Consider the following 20,267-nt stretch of genomic DNA (forward strand, 5'->3'; position numbering starts at 1 on the left):
CATGTGCAAACAATTTAAATCTATCGGTGGATAAATGGATAAGAAAAATATGGTATACACATACAGTGGAGCATTAGTCAGTCATAAAAAGAAGGGAATCCTGCCATATGAAACAGGAGGACATTATGCTAAGTGAAATAAAGCAGTCACAGAAGGACAAATACTGCATGATTCTGTTTACATAAGGTATCTAAAATAGTTAAACTCTTAGAAACAGAGAATAGAATGGTGGTTGCCAAGGACTGGGAGAAGGCAATGGGGATTGCTTTCAATGGGTGTAAAGTTTCAGTGATGCAAGATGAATAAGTTCTAGAGATCTGCTGTGCAACATTGTGCCTGTGGTTAACAATACTCTATTGCACACTTAGACATTTGTTAAGAGGGTACATTTCATGTTAGTGTTTCTACCACAGTAAGAAAAAATAATATGTAGAAAATTTTTGATTAAATATATTTTTAATTTCTTAAACATGAGACAGTTTGACTAAATAACAAATATTAATAAATTTAACTATTTTTATTATTATATTTTATATATATATTTAATATTATATTAATTAACTTTTTGTTCATCAAACTACACCATAAGAAAAGTGAAAAAATTATCTACAAATTGGGAGAAAATATTGAAATATAATTAAGCAGTATAGCTTCCAGAATATATAAAGAGTTCCTATAAATTAATAAGAAAAAGATAACGCCATAGAAAGATAGAGAACAGATACAAACAGGCATTTCTCAGAAGAGGAAATACAAATTAAAAACATAATTCTGACCTCTGGATTCCCATAATATAATCATGGCAGCCAAACTTTGCTCACAAATCTTCTCCCCAAATCTCTAGATTAACGAGGAGAACAAATAAAGTTACCCTCAGAGTATGGCTAAAGCTCAGGTAAGAAAGAGAATACTGTAAATTTTTATACTGAACTGAACATTTTATTCAGGTCCAAACCAACAGAGTAGACTCTGGGACACACAACAGAGCTGGAAGTCAGGAGGGAAATACACAGAACAGAGGAAGAAGCTTGTGGTCTTTGTCATGATGGAGAACAGAAAACAGCGACCAGGATTCATCATCAGAATGAACAATCCCATCCAGAATGCAAAATACTGAGGACGGGACTGAGACCATGCTTTTGTGGAGTTGGGCAGCTTGGAGTGTGCTTAGGATAAGAAGAAATAGTTTGGGAAGGACCATACTTCTGGGGAAAAGGAAAGCCTTGGGAGACTGATGTTTTTCTTAGAAGCTTAGTGGTGAAAGGGTGAAAAGAAGTGTCTGAAGAGAAGAGGACTAAGAACAAGATAGAAGAAGTTAGATCCAAATTGTATTGTTTACAGAGAAATTACACTTACCTGCTGTAACAGAGAAGGGTGCCTTTGAACTAAGGAATCTGGTAGGATAACAGAAGAAAACTTGCCCCCTACAGTCTTCCATTTCTCACCCCCTCCTTCCCCTGCACCCAGAGGACTATCTACTTCTGCTGGTTGAGAAAAATACAACATAAATAATGATAAACAGAAAAAGGAGGGGCGCCTGGGTGACTCAGATGGTTAAGCATCTGCCTTCAGCTCAGGTCATGATCTCCAGGTCCTGGGATTGAGCCCCGTGTCGGGCTCCCAGCTTAGCGAGGAGTCTGCTTCTACCCTCTCCCCGTGCCTGTCCACGTGCTTGTGTTCTCTTTGTCTCGCTCTCTCTTAAATGAATAAATAAAAAGAAAAAAAGAAAAAAAGAAAAAAGGAGAGAGTTCATATATAAATATAGTATAAAGATACTGGAAATCAGAAAATAAGGCTTTTGAACATGAAAGCACACTCCTACAAAAAGCCACGGTACAGAAGAAAATGGATATAATACCCAAATTAAATTAAATGTAGTGAAACAAGAAATTGAAGATGAGAAAGAACTTCAGAAGTCATAAATCCAAAAAATGAGCATAGAAAGAGAAATACAGGGGGCTGATCAATGTCAGAAAATAAATGAAAGAAAGAAAATAACCTTCTAAGCGAAGACTAAATTACAAGGTACCCACATTCTCTCTTTTATTATAAAGTAGTAGTTATTTTTTTTAAATTTTATTTTATTATGTTATGTTAGTCACCATATAATATATACATCACCAGTTTTTGATGTAGTGATCCACGATTCTTTGTTTTCATTTAACACCCAGTGCTCCACGCAGTACGTGCCCTCCTTAATACCCATCACCAGGCTAACCCATCCCCCCCACCCCTCTCCCCTCTAGAACCCTTAGTTTGTCTCTCAGAGTCCATAGTCTCTCATGGTTCGTCTCCCTCTCCGATTTCCCCCCCTTCATTTTTCCCTTCCTCCCCCTAATGTCCTCCATGCTATTCCTTACGTTCCAAAAATAAGTGAAACCATATGATAATTGACTTTCTCTGCTAGAATAATAGGTATAAGAAAATATATAGAGAATTAAAAAGAGCAAAAAAATTAATGAAATTGAAATACAGAAAGAGGTATACCATGTGCAAACATGTAATAGAGAACAGAAGTATAAAGACCCGCCAAAAAAAAAAAAAAAAGACCCAACATACATAAAATTCGTGTCTACCAAAACATGAAATAAAACAAAAAGAACAGAACTGATGTTTAACCTATAATTTGGGAAAGCGGCCTGAAACAAACAAAAACTCCTAAATTACATACCTGGCCCACTGCATACGGGGGAATATGGGCCTATTATCATAACTTCAAGGTATGTCCTACACACCTTATAAATGTCTGGGAAATATAGTAGACATGCTAAGTATTGACAAGTGCCCATTTTAAGTTCATTGTTTTAAAATAAAAGCATTCATCAGAATTGTGTGGTATTATCTAGCCAAAGAGAGATGAATCATAGGTGGGGTTTTCATAGATAATATATAATGGGGAAGAATCATACGAAGTGTTTACCGTGAGGAGCGGTAGAAATCTATGCTAGACATTTAAAAAGTGAAGACAAGAGAGGTCAACTTGGTAGAGAAGGTGTTGGGGATGGTCAATGGCTTGGAGATCTTACTGCGGTTAAGGAACTGCCAATGACAGTATGTGTGGATCTGACTGTGGGGTGTTTGGAGGCATTTACTTCCACAAGGACTGAATTGCCCACACCACCGGTCTCTAAATGTGCGAATAAGATGCTCCATGACAGGGGCGCCTGGGTGGCTCAGTCCTTAAGCATCTGCCTTCGGCTCAGGTCATGATCCCAGGGTTCTGGGATCGAGCCCCGCATGGAGCCCCGCATTGGGCTCCCTGCTTGGCAGGAAGCCTGCTTCTCCCTCTCCTGCTCCCCCTGCTTGTGTTCCCTCTCTTGCTGTGTCTCTCTCTCTCAAATAAATAAATAAAATCTTAAAAAAAAAAAGATGCTCCATGACAGTCTGTCCCTTGTATCAGAGAAATTGTGAGTTTTCTGAGTCATTCACTCTGAAATGAAGAAACTTGTGAGAAGGGGTGAGCTAAATGCAGAAAATGATTAGATTTATTAGGGAATGAGTGGGATAAGATCAAGGGTTGTTTTGAGGAGCAGAAAGAATATAAAAAGATTAGAAAGTCAAGGCAGGGAACAGCTGGCCATGTTGCTGCAAACTGATGAGTATTGAGAGTTGGGCTCCAGAGTCCTAATCTGAGGATCTTTCAGGAAATGTCTCCAAAAGGGCCACATGCTGTTGTGAAAACCATAATAGATAGCATTCTGAATCAGGTTTAGTTTCTATAGGCAAATGTGCCTCCCACTGTCTCAAGTTGACCTGGGATAAATTTCTGTTGATTGTCTCTGTATTCAGAAGCAATGATGTGTTACAGAAGAGCAAAAGGGCTTTTTAAGTCACCCAAACCATGGATCTGTTAATAAGCTTTGTAAATTGGAAAGAATAATGTCTATATTGTATAGTTTGGGTAAGGATTAAATTGTTGCTGTCATTTTTTCTTTCAAAGCCTGAATCAATTGAATCTAAGGAAACAATATTGAAATTGCTGCTGGGCTGTGTTTGAGCCTTAGGAGAGGGATATTTGGTTTGCCACTCCGCTAAAATGTTAGATGCTGTGATTTCATAAAAAGGCCTAAAGCTAAAGCTGCTCACTATCCTAGGAAAGAGATCTTTTAAGTCACTTTATGCCTTCCCAGAATGTTGCTTATATCTCATTGATAAAATAGTATAGGTTTTTTTGTGTGTTGATTTGTTTTTTGGTTAAAATATCTTAACCAACAGATTAGAAGTTTCTGAAGATAGTGGCTGTTTTGTTGTTGTTGTTGTTTGTCTATATCCAAAGACATATCATGTTTCTGGCATTCATAGGTGACCATCCATTGATGAGCAAATGAAATAGCAAACAAGGACATAACTGTTGTAGAGGGCTTTGAAAACCTCCATGAACTTAGGGAAGGAGTTATTCCTTTTTCTTTGACACTGCTCCCTCAGTGTATTAGATTAGATAAAATTTGCAAACCTAAAATAAATAACCGATTCATTAAAGGGAAAATAATAGTGTGAAGATTTTGTTTAGGTAGAAAACATCACCAAGGGCCAAGCAAACTCTATCTAAATGAAATTTTCAAGACAGTTTTGAAGTGTTCTGGGTATTTAAGAAGATGAAACTAGAATGTATTATAGAAAGCTCTGTTATAAAATGCAAGGTTGCATGTTGATTTCCCAAAGCAAAGATTTTGGCAGGGACTAACACCTTTGGCTTTGTGCTAGGAGCTAAAGCCTCCGGTCAAAAGTTTGTCATGAGTTGTACTACCTAGGAGCAGAGGGACAAACTAAAATTGTCCCTGGTGAGATTCAGCTCATCTTTCTGCCAAGTTGGCACATGTAAATCCAGGGATTCAGACAATTCTCCTACCAAGTGGCTTCTCCAGTAGTTTTGGCTTTATGAAAGGCGCACTTAATAAAAGTGTGTTAGGGGAAATGAATGCTAAACCCAGTTATTAGTTAATATTCCAGGGGTTCCGGTTGTTTGGAAGGCTACTTGTCTCTTCCTCAAAAGAAAGGGACAAAACTTTAAGCTTTTTAAAACCACTTTTTATTTTGAGATAATTGTAGATTCACGTGCTTGCAGGAAATAATGCAGAGAGATTATATATATACCCTTCACCCAGTTTCCTTTATAACCAGAAAATTGACATTGATATGAATCATCAACTTTATTCAGATTTCACTTGTTTGACACACACTCGTGTGTGTGTGTGTGTGTGTGGTTTTATGCCAAACAGTTTTATCACAAGTGTAGATTCATGTCATCACCACCACAGTCAAAATACAGAAGAGTTCCATTACCCAGATCTCTTTGGCTACCTACCCTCTTACCACGACAGCCACCTCCCTCCCCGCCACCTTCCTGAATCTTGGCAACTGCTGATCTGTCTATTCTCTGTCTCTTCAATATGGTGATTTCAAGAATGCTATATAAATAGAATCATGTAAATTTTGAGATTAGCTTTTTTCATTGAGCATAACTTTCTTGAGATCCATCTAAATTATTGCATGTATCCATAGTTAGTTCCTTTTTATTGCTGAATAGGATGCCACGGCATGGTACAACAGTTTGTCCAACTATTCACCTGCTGAAGGAAATTTGTGTTGCTTCCAGTTTAGAGCTATTGCAAAATAAAGCTGCTATAAGCATCCATGTACATCCATGTACATCCATGTACATTTAAATTTTGTGTGAATTTAAATTTTCATTTCTCTGGGATAAATACCCAAGGGTGCAATTATGGGTCACATGGTAAGCACAAGCTTAGTTTTGTATGAAATCATCATACTCTATTGCAGAGTGGATGTACAATTTTGTATACCCAGTAGTATATGTGCAGTCTAGTTTCTCTACATCCTCACATCATTCAGGGCTATTGTTATTTTTTTATTTTAGATAGGCAGTGATAACACATTGTGGGCTTAATTCATATTTCCCTAATGGATAATAATGTTGAACATATTTTCATGTGCTTATTTTTTATCTGCATATTCTCTTCAGTGAAACATCTGTTCATGTCTTTTGCCCATATTCTAACTGGGTTTCTTTTAATGTTGAGTTTTGAGACTGCTTATGTATTTGAGATATCTGTTCCTTGTTGCATATGTAATTTGCAAGTATTTTTTCCCCAAGTTTATGGTTTGTCTTCTCATTCTTTTCAAGTTTTATAGTGTTACATTTAAGCCTACGATGCATTTTAATTTTTGTGTAAGGTGTGAGGCTTAAGTTGAATATTGTTGTTTATTTGCCAATGTCTGTCTAATTTCTCCAGTACCATTTGTTGAAAAGACTATCTTTCCTCTGCCAATACCAGACTGTCTTGATTAGTATAGCTCTATAGTATATCATAACATTTTGAGGACGGATTCCTACTACTTTGTTCTTTTAACAATGGTCTTAGATATTTCCAGATCTTGCACTTTTCCATATAAATTTTAGAAGAAGCTTATCTATGTCTTCAAAAGAGCCTTACCAGGACTTTAATAGGAATTACATTAAACTCATAGATCAATTTGGGGAGAGAGAATTGACATATTTACTATGTTGGGTCTTCCAATTCTTCAACACAATTCTCTCTCCATTAACTTGTGTTTTTTGACTTGTTCTTTCATCAGCATTTTGTAATTTTCAGGATACAGATCCTGTCCATGTTTTGTTAGATTTATACCTGAATATTTCATTTTATAAATTATAAATAGTATTATGTTTTTAATTGTGGTTTCCATATATTCATCGTTATGTTTTACCTTTTTTTGAATAATTTTTTGGCCTGAACCTCTCATCTATTGCTTTTCCTTATAGCCAATACACTCACCTATCAATCTGCTGCCTTTGATCTGCCTTGGGCAGAAATTAGATCACATTTGCAGGATCTGGGACTCTGGTAGGGTTTCTTGAGGCAATAAGTAATGTTCAGGGGCATCTGCTGCATGTAAATCCTACATGCTCTGTGACAGTGTTTTCTCTTACTTGTGGACATTTTTACTTGCTCTGGTATCCATGGCTATTTTCTGGATGATGACAATTCCAGTAAGTTGATTACTGACATGTCTAGTTTCCCAGCAGTGAAGACGTTGGTGACAAATATCATTGTAAGTAAGACATAAACCAAAATTCATTTAGGGCTTATTTCCCAGAGTCCTTTTAATAATGTCAACATAACATGCTATATCAAAAAGATGATAATTTGGTTTCTAGGGTATATAGAATACTAATGAGTTTTAAAGGAATTTCTTAAACTTAAAAAACATATATATTTCCCCTGTGCTACTAAATAAGCTCGTGCCTATAAGAAAGGTTTGTTTAATTTTGGTCCTAAAAATGTTGTAAAATTTTAGTCACCATGACAGCATACATACTATTAAGTAAACAATTAAATAGCTAGCAATGTTCCCTGTTGTATTTTCAGGTCTTATCAATAGCTTTGACACAAACTTAATTAAAATGGTAGATACTACATTTAGTGAGAGAAATTCACAATGAGGGGCGCCTGGGTGGCTCTGTCGGTTAAGCATCTGCCTTCAGCTCAGGTCATGATCCCAGGGTACTGGGATTGAGCCCTGTGTGGAGCTCCCTGCTCAGCTCCCTGCTCAGTGGGGAGTCTGCTTGTCCCTTTGCCTCTGCGCCTTCCCCTTCCTTCCCCCTCTCTCTCTCTCACTACTCTCTCTCTCTCTCTCAAATAAATAAACAAAATCTTTAAAGAAAACAAAGAAATTCACAGTGATGTACCCATCATTTAAGAAAAGCTGCTTCCATTAGATGAAATGAAAATAGAGGTTTCACTATCATAAAGTTGATTAATTGTAAAATGGCCAAGTTTTCACTTTGCCTTTGCCTGTGTAGACTTTTCCCCAAACATTCCTTACTTATACCTTCCTCTGACTTGCTACATATTATTTCCCCTAGAGTTGGCTTCCTTGTGCAACCTACTAGCCTTTCCCTGTAGCTTCCACTGACCTAATAAGTTTGTCTTGTCTTCCTGATAAGATTGGCAGGCAGCTTGCATGCTGGAACTGTTTGGAACCAGTTTTTAATGGTTTCACATATATATATGTTTCACCTATAATAAACGCTGTATACCAGTACTATATAATTATTGAATGAAATTAGGTAGTCAGTGCCTTGCAGAAGTGTTCTATCCCATAGATAGTGCAACTTAATTTTGACCAAATTTGCCAAATGCCAATATTTTCAGTGGTTGGGAATGGTGATAGTAATGATTTTCCATATAGTGTTTTATCACAGAAAGGCACACACATACATACATACACATATAACATGTACGAATCTTAGGCATACAGACAGATAGATTTTTTTGTACGTATATACCATGTAACTGCTACTCAGATCAAGCTAAATTTTTTGTCACCCTAGAACACTACCCCATGCCTTGTCAAGGCAATTACTGTGCCCTTCTGAAACCACCACTATTTTAAAAATTGAGTTATAATTCACATATCATAAAATTCATCATTTAAAAATGAATAGTTGAGTGGTTTTAGAAAACTCTAGAAAGCATACTTGTGCATATAAATATTCAAATAACTATGCCCTTTTGTATATTCCAGTGGTCCCAGAGAGCTAAATTCCTGAGGCACTTTATTTATAGTGAAGGGTTTAATTTACCAGAAAGCTCAGTCTGATATTGCTATCCTATTTCGACTATATGTAATAACATAACGGACTTTACTTAATAAGAACATATTGATCAAGATCTGGTCTGGTAAATGTCAGCATATTGGGAGAGTGAGTGCAAGAGCTTAGTGTTCTCTGAAAAGTTTCTGATTTTACAGTTCAGAGTTCTCTTACACATAAACACACCAATACGTGTATATATATATATATATATATATATATATATATATATATATATACATCATATCTGTAATCTATATAAAGTGTTCGAGTTTTGAAAAAATGTTTCAGTGTGATCCCAATTGTGTGAACATTGATATTTTGTTTTATTTCATTTAGTTTTTCTTCCACTTAATAATTTCCCAGTCTTTTCAAGACAACATAATTTTCTAGGTATTATTTTATATATTTTATATATACTTGCTTTAATCTATCTGTATACACACATATAGGTGTATATGTATATTGGCACATATATATTATTTTATACAATCAGATAATCAGATCTCAAATTCTTTTTAGAATTAGATGCAATATGAATGACCGACCCACATATCTTTTGCTTCATTTACTACTCTGACTTCTTTTGACTACCTTTACTTTCTACAGTTGGTGTATACACACACACACACGTATGTGTAAATATATTAAATTGTATAAATAATTTGAAAGAATGCTTATGCAAATCTTTGTTTGCTCTCTGTACTGGAAGAAGAGTAAGTTGAGACAGAAGCTTTCATAATCACAATCATTCTAGAAATAGTTGTCACTATTGATTTGGCAGCTCTGATTTCTGTTTCTTTCGTTTTCTTTAGGTAATACTTATCTGTTTAAAAGTACTTTTTTAAAAAATAAAAATGTATATATTTAAAGTGTACATGATTTGATTACATACACACAGCGAAATGATTACTCCAATCAAACTAATTAACATATCCATCTCTACACATAGCATTTTGTGTGTGTGTGTGGTTTTTAAAGCAAACTTTTAAAATTAAAATATCACACTGAAATGTGGGAAAATCATGTTATAAATGGACAGCTTAATTAGTTTTCACAAAGTGAACACATGTGTGTAGTCAGCATCCCAAAACCCCATTACCAGAAGCTCCCACCCCATGCTTTATCCAGGCATTAGCCAACTTTGCTCCTCCAGAGTAACCCATATCTTGACTTCCAGAACCATATATTGATTTTGCCAGTTGTTGAACTTTATATAAATGGAATTATATAGAGTATACTCTTTTATGCCAGGTTTTTTCAACCAACATTGTGTTGTTGAAATTCATCTATGTTATGTGTAGTTGTTTCTTTTCTCATTCTTGTTGCTGATAACGGTACATTGTGTGAATATACCAGAATGTATTTATCTATTTTAATGTTTATGGATCTTTGTGTGATTTTCAGCTTGGAGCTATTATGAATAGTGCTCTTACAAATTCTCTTGTTTATGTGGTTTGGTATATATATATATATATATATACATTTCTGTTAGGCATAAACCTAGAAGTGGAATTGTTGGGTCTTAGGGTATATATGTGTATATATGTTCAACTTTTGTCAATATAGTCAGGTAATAGAAGTACCTGGAAGTATGTGAGAAGTGCATTCTTTTAAAGAAGCTGGAACATCATTTATCATAGGTGACTTTAAAATGATCATTGCCAGATTGTTTCCAAAATTGTTTCTACTCTTCTGGATAATTCAGTCAATATATTTTAAAATACATTTCTAATTTTAGAAAATATTTTCACATGTGGAAAAGTACTCTTGTTTTTACTTTTTTAAAAAATTTCAGGTTAGTTGACATACAATGTTCTGTTAGTTTCAGGTGTACCATGTAGTGATTTGACAAGTTTATACATTATGCTGTGTTCGCAAGTGTAGCTGCCATCTCTCCCATTACATTGCTATCACAATACTGTTGACTATATTTCTTTCGCTCTGCTTTTTATTCCTGTGATTTACTCCTTCCATAACTGGAGGCCTGTATCTCCCCTTCCCCCTTCACCCATTTTGCCCAACTCCCCCCCTCCCCTCTGGCAATGGTTTGTTCTCTATATTTATAGTTCTGATTCTGCTTTTTATTTTTTAGATTCCATTTATGAGTGGAGTCATATGAAATTTGTCTTTCTCAGTCTGACTTATTTCACTTATCATAATACCCTCTAAATTCATCCATGTTGTCACAAATAGCACAATCTCATCCTTTTTTATGGCTTCATAATATTCCTGTGTGTGTGTGTGTGTGTGTGTGTGTGTGTGTGTGTGTGTGTGTGTGTACATCACATTTTTCTTATTTATTCATCTATTGATGGGCACTTAGGTTGTTTCCATGTCTTGGCTATTGTAAATAATGCTGCAGTAAACATAGGGGTGCATATATCTTTTTGAATTAGTGTTTTCATTTTCCCTGGATAAAACTCAATAGTAGAATTATTGGATCATATGGTATTTCTGTTTTTAATTTTTTGAGGAACCTCTGTACTATTTTCCACAGTGGTTCTACCAATTTTCATTCCCGCCAACAGTGTACAAAGGTTCCTTTTTCTCCACATCCTTGCCAATACTTGTTGTTTCTTGTCTTCTTGATTTTAGCCATTCTAACAGACATGAGGTGATATCTCATTGGGGTTTTTATTTTCATTTCCCTGACAATTAGTGATGTTGAGCATCTTTTCATGTGTCTGTTGGCCACCTGTATGTCTTCTTTGGAAAAATGTCTATTCAGGTCCTCTGCAAAAATATTCTTATTTAGTCAAATATATGCACATAAAAAAATACAGACATAAGATCAAGAATAGAGAACAATTGAATCTCTAAGTTTCATCAGAGCCCTAACTTCGGAAAATTAGTGGCCCAGAACATCAGCACCTTTAGCTAGCTAAAAAATGGTAACAATTGCTGTTTCTTTTTACTACTTAACTGTACTGCAGAACCAAAACCATGAAAAATTTGGTAGAATTGGTTCACTACGTTTTTTTAAACAAAAATCTTAAGTCTCACTTTTGTATATGTAGTCTATTTGCAGAAAATTTATCTCTAAAGTGAAACCTATGAATTTTAACCTATAATCTCTTACTGGTTATAGCAGTCTTCTGTTGATATGACCTTTTACTTTTAAATAATGGAAGTTAATTTGTTGGTTTTATTTCATTACATTGTTCCTGAGTTAATTCCTTGGAGGTTTGGATACCCCAGAAATTGGCAGACTAACCTCTAGACAGCTGCTCTCCCTTGGTCCTCGTGGCTTCCTGGTTATACTTAAAAAAAAAAAAAAATGAAAAGAAGGTGAACTTTCTTTTCTTCCCATAAAATGAATGAGAATTGAATTCCTGTAGAGAACTTTACTTCATTTGTTGGCATTCTTTGTGCTCTTCATTCCCAAGAAGGATTGTAAAAATATTTTATGTGCAAATGTCACTTGCCTTGCTCTCTCCACTGATTTTCACTAATTTAATACCAATTTGGTTGGATCGGTGAGGGGAGATTAATTAGCAGTACATAACTTAATTGCATCAAAGGAAGCAGGGATTTTGAAGAAAGTCAGTGGTAACTTCATTGCCTATCAAAATGTCATTAATGCATTTATTCCTTTTCCTAAGAAAGAGAACACAGGGGTCATCTGCCCTTATCAATTATTATTATTTAAAAAAATTTTTTTAAAGATTTTATTTATTTATTTGACAGAGACAGTGAGAGCCGGAACACAAACAGGGGGAGTGGGAGAGGGAGAAGCAGGCTTCCCGCCGAGCGGGGAGCCCGATCTGGGACTCGATCCCAGGACCCTGGGATCATGACCTGAGCCGAAGGCAGACGCTTTTAACAACTGAGCCACCCAGGCGCCCCCTTATCAATTATTATTAAAAATATCTGATGCTATATTATACTTGGCATAAGATTCTGTAGATAATCAGCAAAATAATTTATTTTAGCAGCGAGAGACGTCAAAAGGGAGCCTTGTTTTGTTCACTACTTTCAGACACTTAAAATAGAATTATCACAGTCATCCTGATTTTCATATTAGAAATCTGATGTAGATTGATTAAAAGTGATCAGTCTTTTGTCACTGAACTAGGGCATAGTGAGTGATAGGAGACTACCTCCCACTAAGATTAAAGGTCTCAGCCTTCTGTCTCATTACAGTTCCATATACAATTTCATACAAGCTGTGTACAATTCTATTTTTGTTTCAGGTAAAATTGCCTTTTCTTTTTCAAATGCAAATGAAGAATTTGAGGGGAGGGTGATCCTTATACACTACTGGGTTAGGGAGTAATTTGACACTTTTTGGGAAAACAATTTGGCAAGATCCTTGAAAATATTTTCTATTTTACTCACTAATTTTTCTTCTAAAAGAATCTGACCTCAGACAATCCGACAGAGGGACAGAGTATTTGTTATACCTTGATTATGAAAGGGAAAACTACAAATCCAGATATCCAGTTATAATGCAGTGGTTAAGTTAATTGTGTTATAATTATATGATGGAGTATTATGCAATGACTCAAATTATGTTTTTAAATCAGCATTTCATGGCATGGGAAATGATTATAATGTGATATTGGGTAAACACAGAAAGAAACAAAGGTTTAGAGATTCAGGTTTTATGAAAATGGTTATGTACATATATAAGTATGTGTAAATAACGGAGAAAACTTATGCTCTTTATTGGTTTTTGATTTCCTACATTTTATATAGTGTTTGTTAAAATGCATTTTTTAGTGTATTCAGAGTTAATAACAGGGAGGATAAAGCCTTCTTCTTTGGGCTTTGTCTAGTCAGCCATTTCCTTAGGGAATCTTGATTTAACTCTTTGGTTTCTAATTATTTAGGCTTGCTTTTCTAAAGTTTTGCAGCATTACTAATATTATAGTGGATAAAAGTGATGGGGAAACAGACATTTATCAAATATGTTCACTCCATGCTAATATCTAGCTCAGATCCTTTTCCTATATACATTAAAGCTTATATTTCAAATAAGATGACTTCCTTTTAGCAAATAGTAATGGGATAAATAATTTATCCTTATATGCATCCTGTGTCTTTACCAACACACTAAAATATGCCACACATTTATTTGAAGCTGAAATTAAAGTGTTTAGAAATGGAAACACATCTGCAGAGAAATCTAGGCTGTTCTATGGTGGTGGTAGTGGTGGTGGTCACATCAGTGATTTCCTAATAATTAAACTGTATTTTGATTAATAGGACTTTAAATGATTTTCAGAAATCAACATTTATATTTCTGTATCTGCAAAGAACCAGAAAACATAAAAAAGTGCCAGATGTTAAACATTTTATTCTTGGTTGAGCTTCATTGAGGAGCATGGCTTAACAACTGGAACTCAAAGAGTTTTGGGTTTTGCTAGTAACTTATTGAGAGGCCGTGAGCAAATCACATAACCTTTATGCAGTACATTTGCCTTATCTGTAAAATGAGACACTGGACTAAGAACAGTGATTTTTTTCAAGCTGTTCCTGATTGGAAGCTCCAGGGAGGCAGGCACTTTGAGAGTTTTTGCTCTTGGATCTGGAGGGCCTGCACACTAGCCAGCATGTAACCAGTATATAACCAACTGTCATTAGCTCTGAGTTAAATGAGTGACTGAGTGTGCCCTTGGCATCATAAATAAATACATTTTAAAAAGTTTTATTTTTCAGATCCTGGCATTCTTTTCTTTTTTCAATGTTGGTTGCAGAATTCTAAAAATGATTCCTTCTATAGAGCTATATAGCTCTTCCAAAGAGAAATCTTATTCATTGTCTTAATTAAGAATCTAATTTATAACTATCCTGACATGAAGAGGGGATAAATAATTACTTTTAGTATGAATATTTTCTACTGAAATATAATTTCATTTATAACTATAAGATACCCATTAGGGAACCTACCCACAAGAGACTGGATGTGACATTAAGGCAGAGTTCATTGAAATTGAGACTAATGGAGCAGGTGTTAGAGTCATCTTGAATGGTAATTTTATCACTTAAAACTAAATTTTGCCTTGCCTAAGACACTTCTTAGTGCTTTTATTTACAGAAAAAATAACACTATATTCATATGTCGATGACAGACACAATATGTAAGGCACATGCTCTATCCAGGGGTAGGGAAAGAGCTTGCCGCTGGGTGTGACTTGGGTCTATTTCAACTTACTTTTAACTTGTCACTTTATGACATCTGGACTTTAGTATATACCATCAATAAAAATAATAAATGAGTCAGTGCCATAAGTGGAGTGAAACAAAAAGGGGAAAGATGCACTTAAAATGTAATAAAAATCCTCTTTCAATATGCCACTGAACAGAGAATATTGCCAACATTAGATTTCATTTGCAGCATGAATCCTGAAAGAAATAATTAAAAGGACATAAAATGACTATTACCAAAATGAATCAAAAAAATTAAAAATCCTGTAAGGTAAATGGAATAGAAACAGAATGATCCATTTCCCATTAAGCTCTTCAGTGTAATGTTTATGCATGTGTGTATGTATTTTAGAATTATTTTTACTTTTTGGCTTTTCTAGCACTAATTTCATTTTCAACTTGAGGAAAATATTAACATTAGCTAGTGCTTGAAATATCTTCAGGTTCAATGCTGAAATATTTTCTTAATTTTGCCTGGAATCTCATCAAACAGCCAAGATACAGAATTGAGACTGGGGTGGAAAATCAAAGAAAAGCAAATTGCTTTTGCAGAGAACTAATGCAACAGTAAACTTTGTAAGAAGACTCATGTTCAATGGGGATAATAAAAGCCAACATTTCTTTAGTCCCGGCCATGTGCAAGGCTAAACCCCCTACTGTATGGTTAGCTCCTACATGACAGAGACAGTGTCTTATTTACCCTTCTAGTTCCACGGGTTTAAGGCAGTGGCGCGCCCCATCATAGAAGCTCAGTAAGGACCTATGGAACGACTAATGTCATTAAAAGTTAATATAATAAAGAAAACATTACATTATTATGGAAAACAACGGACGTGGAAGGAAAGTGCTAATTGCTTCTACAGCTCTGTTAGGCATTCATTTCCTCAAAGATGAGATTTTTCAGGATAGGTGAGTTGATCCCTACTCCTTATGGGAATTCAAAGGAGTATAAAAAACCTACAGAGTAGCTTTTTTTTTTTAAAGATTTTATTTATTTATTCATGAGAGAGAGAGAGAGAGAGAGAGCAGAGGTAGAAGCAGGCTCCCAAGGAGCAGGGAGCCCAATGAGGGGCTCAATCCCAGGAGCCTGGGATCATGACCTGAGCCGAAGGCGGATGCTTAACCATCTGAGCCACCCAGGCACCCCCCTACAGGGTAGCTTAAGTGATACAAAATAATAGGGACAGTATTAGGAAAGATTAAGGGAAGGGATCCTGAAAGTATACTTTAATTAATGGTCATCACATTTATGATGGATTCGTCTTCTACACAGGGAAGCGACCAACTTTTCATTGATAGTGAGCCCCAAACAAAAGGAATACTCAGTATATTTCAAGCCTTGGGTAATTTTTAAAGATTAAAATGTATGTAGTATAGGAAGGAAAACTATTGCATATTAAAAATTTATTCAGTATAACTTAATGGAGAAAGATCAGCTTAGACTTCAGTTTGAGGGTTGAAAGCCTATCAAAGAAAAACATCTCTGATAAGGAATAGTTTACCAAAGGGATTGGGCAAGGATTCTAAGTGAGTTTGTACATGTATCTTTAAAGTGGGTGGTACTGACTTCTGTAATCACATCTTGCTTGATGATGCTCTGATTAAATGTGATGGTAGTGTCCATTTTAATCTGGGTCTTTAATTGCCCTGTCTGAAAGCTACAGGCAATGAGAGCTCTCTAACCCTTAGATAGGCCATTTGTGCTGTCTTCTGAAGGGTGCCTAGAGCTTGAATTCTCCTGTTTCCCTCAGCAGTCTCTAGGAGTCAAAGACCAGGACGAATAAGGGCTGCCATGCGGTAATGGCCCCACCTTGTCGGCAGTGCCACTTCCAATTGTCTGAGCCCTACAGAAGGCTGGTGAATACCCTTTTCACTCCCTGGACATAAATTTATTTGTAAAATGAAAATCTTTCAGAGTGACAAAAGACACACATTGAGGCTGGACTTCTCTCAGCCAGTGCCAGCATGTCAAGCTGTGTGGGTACTTTTGTTGATTTTGTTTTCTTATAATTGATTCATACAAATCCACCTTCAGTGTGGAGTAAAGTCCATTATCCTGGATTTTGTTTCAGTTGTGCAAAAACTCTAAAACAAAGACTAGACTAAAATGAATGTTAATGCCCTAGTTTATTTGGCTCTTTGAGGAAATTATATCAAGTTTTCTTCTGAGACCCTTCCTGACCACCTTAAGACTCTGTTCTTTTTATGGGGAGATCCATACCCCTCTCAAAGCTTTACTTTGTAGTACTGTATTGTAATAGTCCATATACTCATTAGTCCATCTCACTGGGTTATTAGGTCCTTGAGAGCAGAGATGTGTCTTTTAACTTCGCATTCCCAGTATCTATTACCGTATGTTGCAGACTTTGTCACAGTCAATAAATATTTATTGAATGACTTTTTTTTTTCCTGAAATAGCCCTTTCTCTTTTCTTCTCACTTATTCATTTCTCACTCTCTTCAGGTTCTCTCCATCTGTCCCAAGGACATGAGAGCTGATATCTGTGTTCATCTAAACCGGAAGGTTTTTAATGAACATCCTGCTTTTCGATTGGCCAGCGATGGGTGTCTGCGCGCCTTGGCGGTAGAGTTCCAAACTATTCACTGTGCTCCTGGGGACCTCATTTACCATGCTGGAGAAAGTGTGGATGCCCTCTGCTTTGTGGTGTCAGGATCCTTGGAAGTCATCCAGGATGATGAGGTGGTGGCTATTTTAGGTACTGTGAACTTTCCTAATGTAGTAGCAAATGTGTAACAGTTTTAGAGATTTTGCTTCTCAGGTTTCTTAAGAGAAATTTCCTCTGCTTGGTGACTTTGGAAATTGGGTCACTAATGAGATGATGAATCTTAGTGAAAACTAGTAATGCTCTTTCAGCAAAGAACATTAGTACTGGTCACAGCTTAAAGAGCTGCACAAGGGTTTGATTAAACCTTCTTTGGCAATAGTAGGACAATATCTTTTAGATTAGAGCTGATCATAGCCGAAGGTGACTGTACCTCCTGGTGTTGGTAACTGTGAAGATGGCTTGTGGACCTATTTTCAGGTTAGTAACCTAGAATGTTAGTCTCAGAGGGTCCATAGAACCTGTCTAACTCAACACTTTCCTTTAGAGATGAGCAAAATGAGGACCAGAAAAGTTTAGTGACTTGCCCAGCTAGTTAGTAAATGAGTTAGGCCTTGAGTACAGATCATCGTATTCTAAATATTTCTGCCTCATTCATCACAGTGGACCTAAGTAATGAGCTAAAAGTGATGAGCAGGTAAGTGAATTTGACCCATTATATTGGAGTAATCACAATACAAGTAAATTTAGGTTTATAAAGCTGGGTCAATCCATTCATGAACCAACAAAATTATTTGACTAATAATAAAATTCATTCAAAAATTTAGAGACCAGTAGACGGTTATACTAACAAAAAAAGGCAGTGATAGTGTATATAAATAACAACATTTTGAAGAAATTACATGTTTGGGGCAATGTAACATATATATTGATAAAACTATACTAAATGGTACTTTATTTATTTATTTTTAAAAGATTTATTATTTATTTATTTATTTATTTATTTATTTATTTATTTGACAGAGAAAGACACAGCGAGAGAAGGAACACAAACAAGGGGAGTGGGAGAGGGAGAGGGAGAAGCAGGCTTCCCGCCAAGCAGGGAGCCCGATGCGGGGCTCAATCCCAGGACCCTGGGATCATGACCTGAGCCGAAGGCAGACGCTTAATGACTGAGTCACCCAGGCACCCCTAAATGGTACTTTAGATCATTTCCGCTCAAATCTCTGTAACAGGTTCATGAATTCCACATAGATATAAAAGGAAGCAATAATGAGGTCAGAAGAGAATCATCCCTTGTTTTTCTCTCAAGTAAAAGAATTTAGAATTGCAGGATGTCAACTCCATTTTCATCATATTTTTCATGGCTTATGCCTCATGAAAAATGAGCTCGGTTTTTAAACTATTTTTTTTAGCTACTGAGGTCAACCTACCATAGTTTGAATGCCACTTATTCCTGTGAGTCAAAGATTGACTTACGTATCTGAGGAGCTAGAAAAGCAAAATCCAGTGCAAAAATGAAGAACTGATTTCAAAAAGCACAGTTGCCTGAAAAAAGACAGAATTGAGAATTGAGAAGCAGTGGCCTTTTGTGGGAAAATACGTTCAGTAAAATTTGTAAGAATTATAGAAAGCAGTTCAGGATTGCAAGTGACCACACTCTATTGTTTTATAAACCTCTCCTTAACTGCTTAGAAATAATATTACAGTTAAGGTGAAATCTCTTTAGGAACTATTTTTATTTGTGATTTTTCCAAGAGAAATTCATACCGCACTTGAGAGTCAGCACTGTGGGTGTGTTTAATGCTACTTAGTGTTTGTTCCGCTTTGTTTCCTGGAGTATAAAGGAGTTATATATAATGCTTCATAAAAAGTGTACATTTTGCCAGAACAATCCTTTGTGGTAAAACGAAGCATATACACACTACAACCATTCTTGTTTGCTTAAAGAGGATAGAACACAAACCCGAAACAGGTGTATCTTCTTTTCCTGCACGTTGGTGTCAGTGGTGGGTGGAAGCCATTGGAAACACAGTAATGTAGCTCTGTTTTGTGATGAATGACCTCAGCTGTGTACTCATTGTCATTTGCTTTGCCCCATTTTCTTCATCACGGCCTCACCTTGGTAACTTATTTTCTACAAAGAAGGCTGGAGAAAGCCCTCAGGTGCAGTGCCTCCAGGTTGGGTCTGTTAAGCTGAAATCATTTGCTCAATGAGACGGACAAAATGCATTTTTTTTCCCCTTTAAAATAAAATGGTAGCTGGTTTTGCACAGTGACATAGTAAAAAAGAACACAGGGCCCCTGGGTATTGGACCAGCCTCATCATACAGCTGTCACATTTTATTTCCTTGTGTGCTTTTTGTTTATCTTCTTCAAAAAGTCTTGGGATTCAGAGACTTTTCATCTCTTCGTTTAATGAGTCAAATGATACATACACCTCTCCCTTCCCTGGCAATTTTTCTTTCCTTTTTTCCATGGGCCTCTAACATAGATTAATTCAGCTAAAGGGCAGTTAGACGATTTTTGTTTAAAAAAAAAAAGTTTTGACCCAGAAGTGATCTCTGAGAGTGGAAGTGCGTGTATGAGGTGCCTCTGTGGCAGGGGCTGTCGGGGCTGGTGGGCAGCCTGGGTGCACTGGGGCCGGGCAGACACTGTCTTACAGGAGTCTGTGGTTTGGTTCAGGGATGACATGACAGATGCAGAAACGAGCTTTGAGAACTCTGTCCTGGTGTACAGCCTTCTGCCGACCTGGTTTTATTGGAGAGGCAGCCTGAGGACACTGTGGACTGGACGTGTGGACTCGTGCTGACCTTCTGCAGGAGAGGGAGCGTGGGGCCGCGGACGGGCTGCCCTTGTGTCCACACCATGGGCAGGTCCACCCTGGAGGCAGCTGAAGCCCCGCCTAGAACCTGCCAGAAAGGCCTTTCCCGA

The 20,267-nt window shown here is 36.4% G+C and overlaps 1 protein-coding gene across 1 annotated transcript in view; it reads left to right on the plus strand.

Annotated features, from left to right (window-relative positions):
* Positions 1-20,267, plus strand: part of KCNH5 (potassium voltage-gated channel subfamily H member 5) — a 305,062-nt gene that overhangs the window by 228,077 nt on the left and 56,718 nt on the right. Inside the window, exon 9 of the mRNA XM_035728053.1 lies at positions 17,234-17,486. Within this exon, the coding sequence (XP_035583946.1) occupies positions 17,234-17,486 (253 nt within the window). The remainder of the gene's footprint in view (positions 1-17,233; positions 17,487-20,267) is intronic.

Source organism: Zalophus californianus, chromosome 6, assembly GCF_009762305.2.
Source record: "Zalophus californianus isolate mZalCal1 chromosome 6, mZalCal1.pri.v2, whole genome shotgun sequence".
NCBI lineage: Eukaryota > Metazoa > Chordata > Mammalia > Carnivora > Otariidae > Zalophus > Zalophus californianus.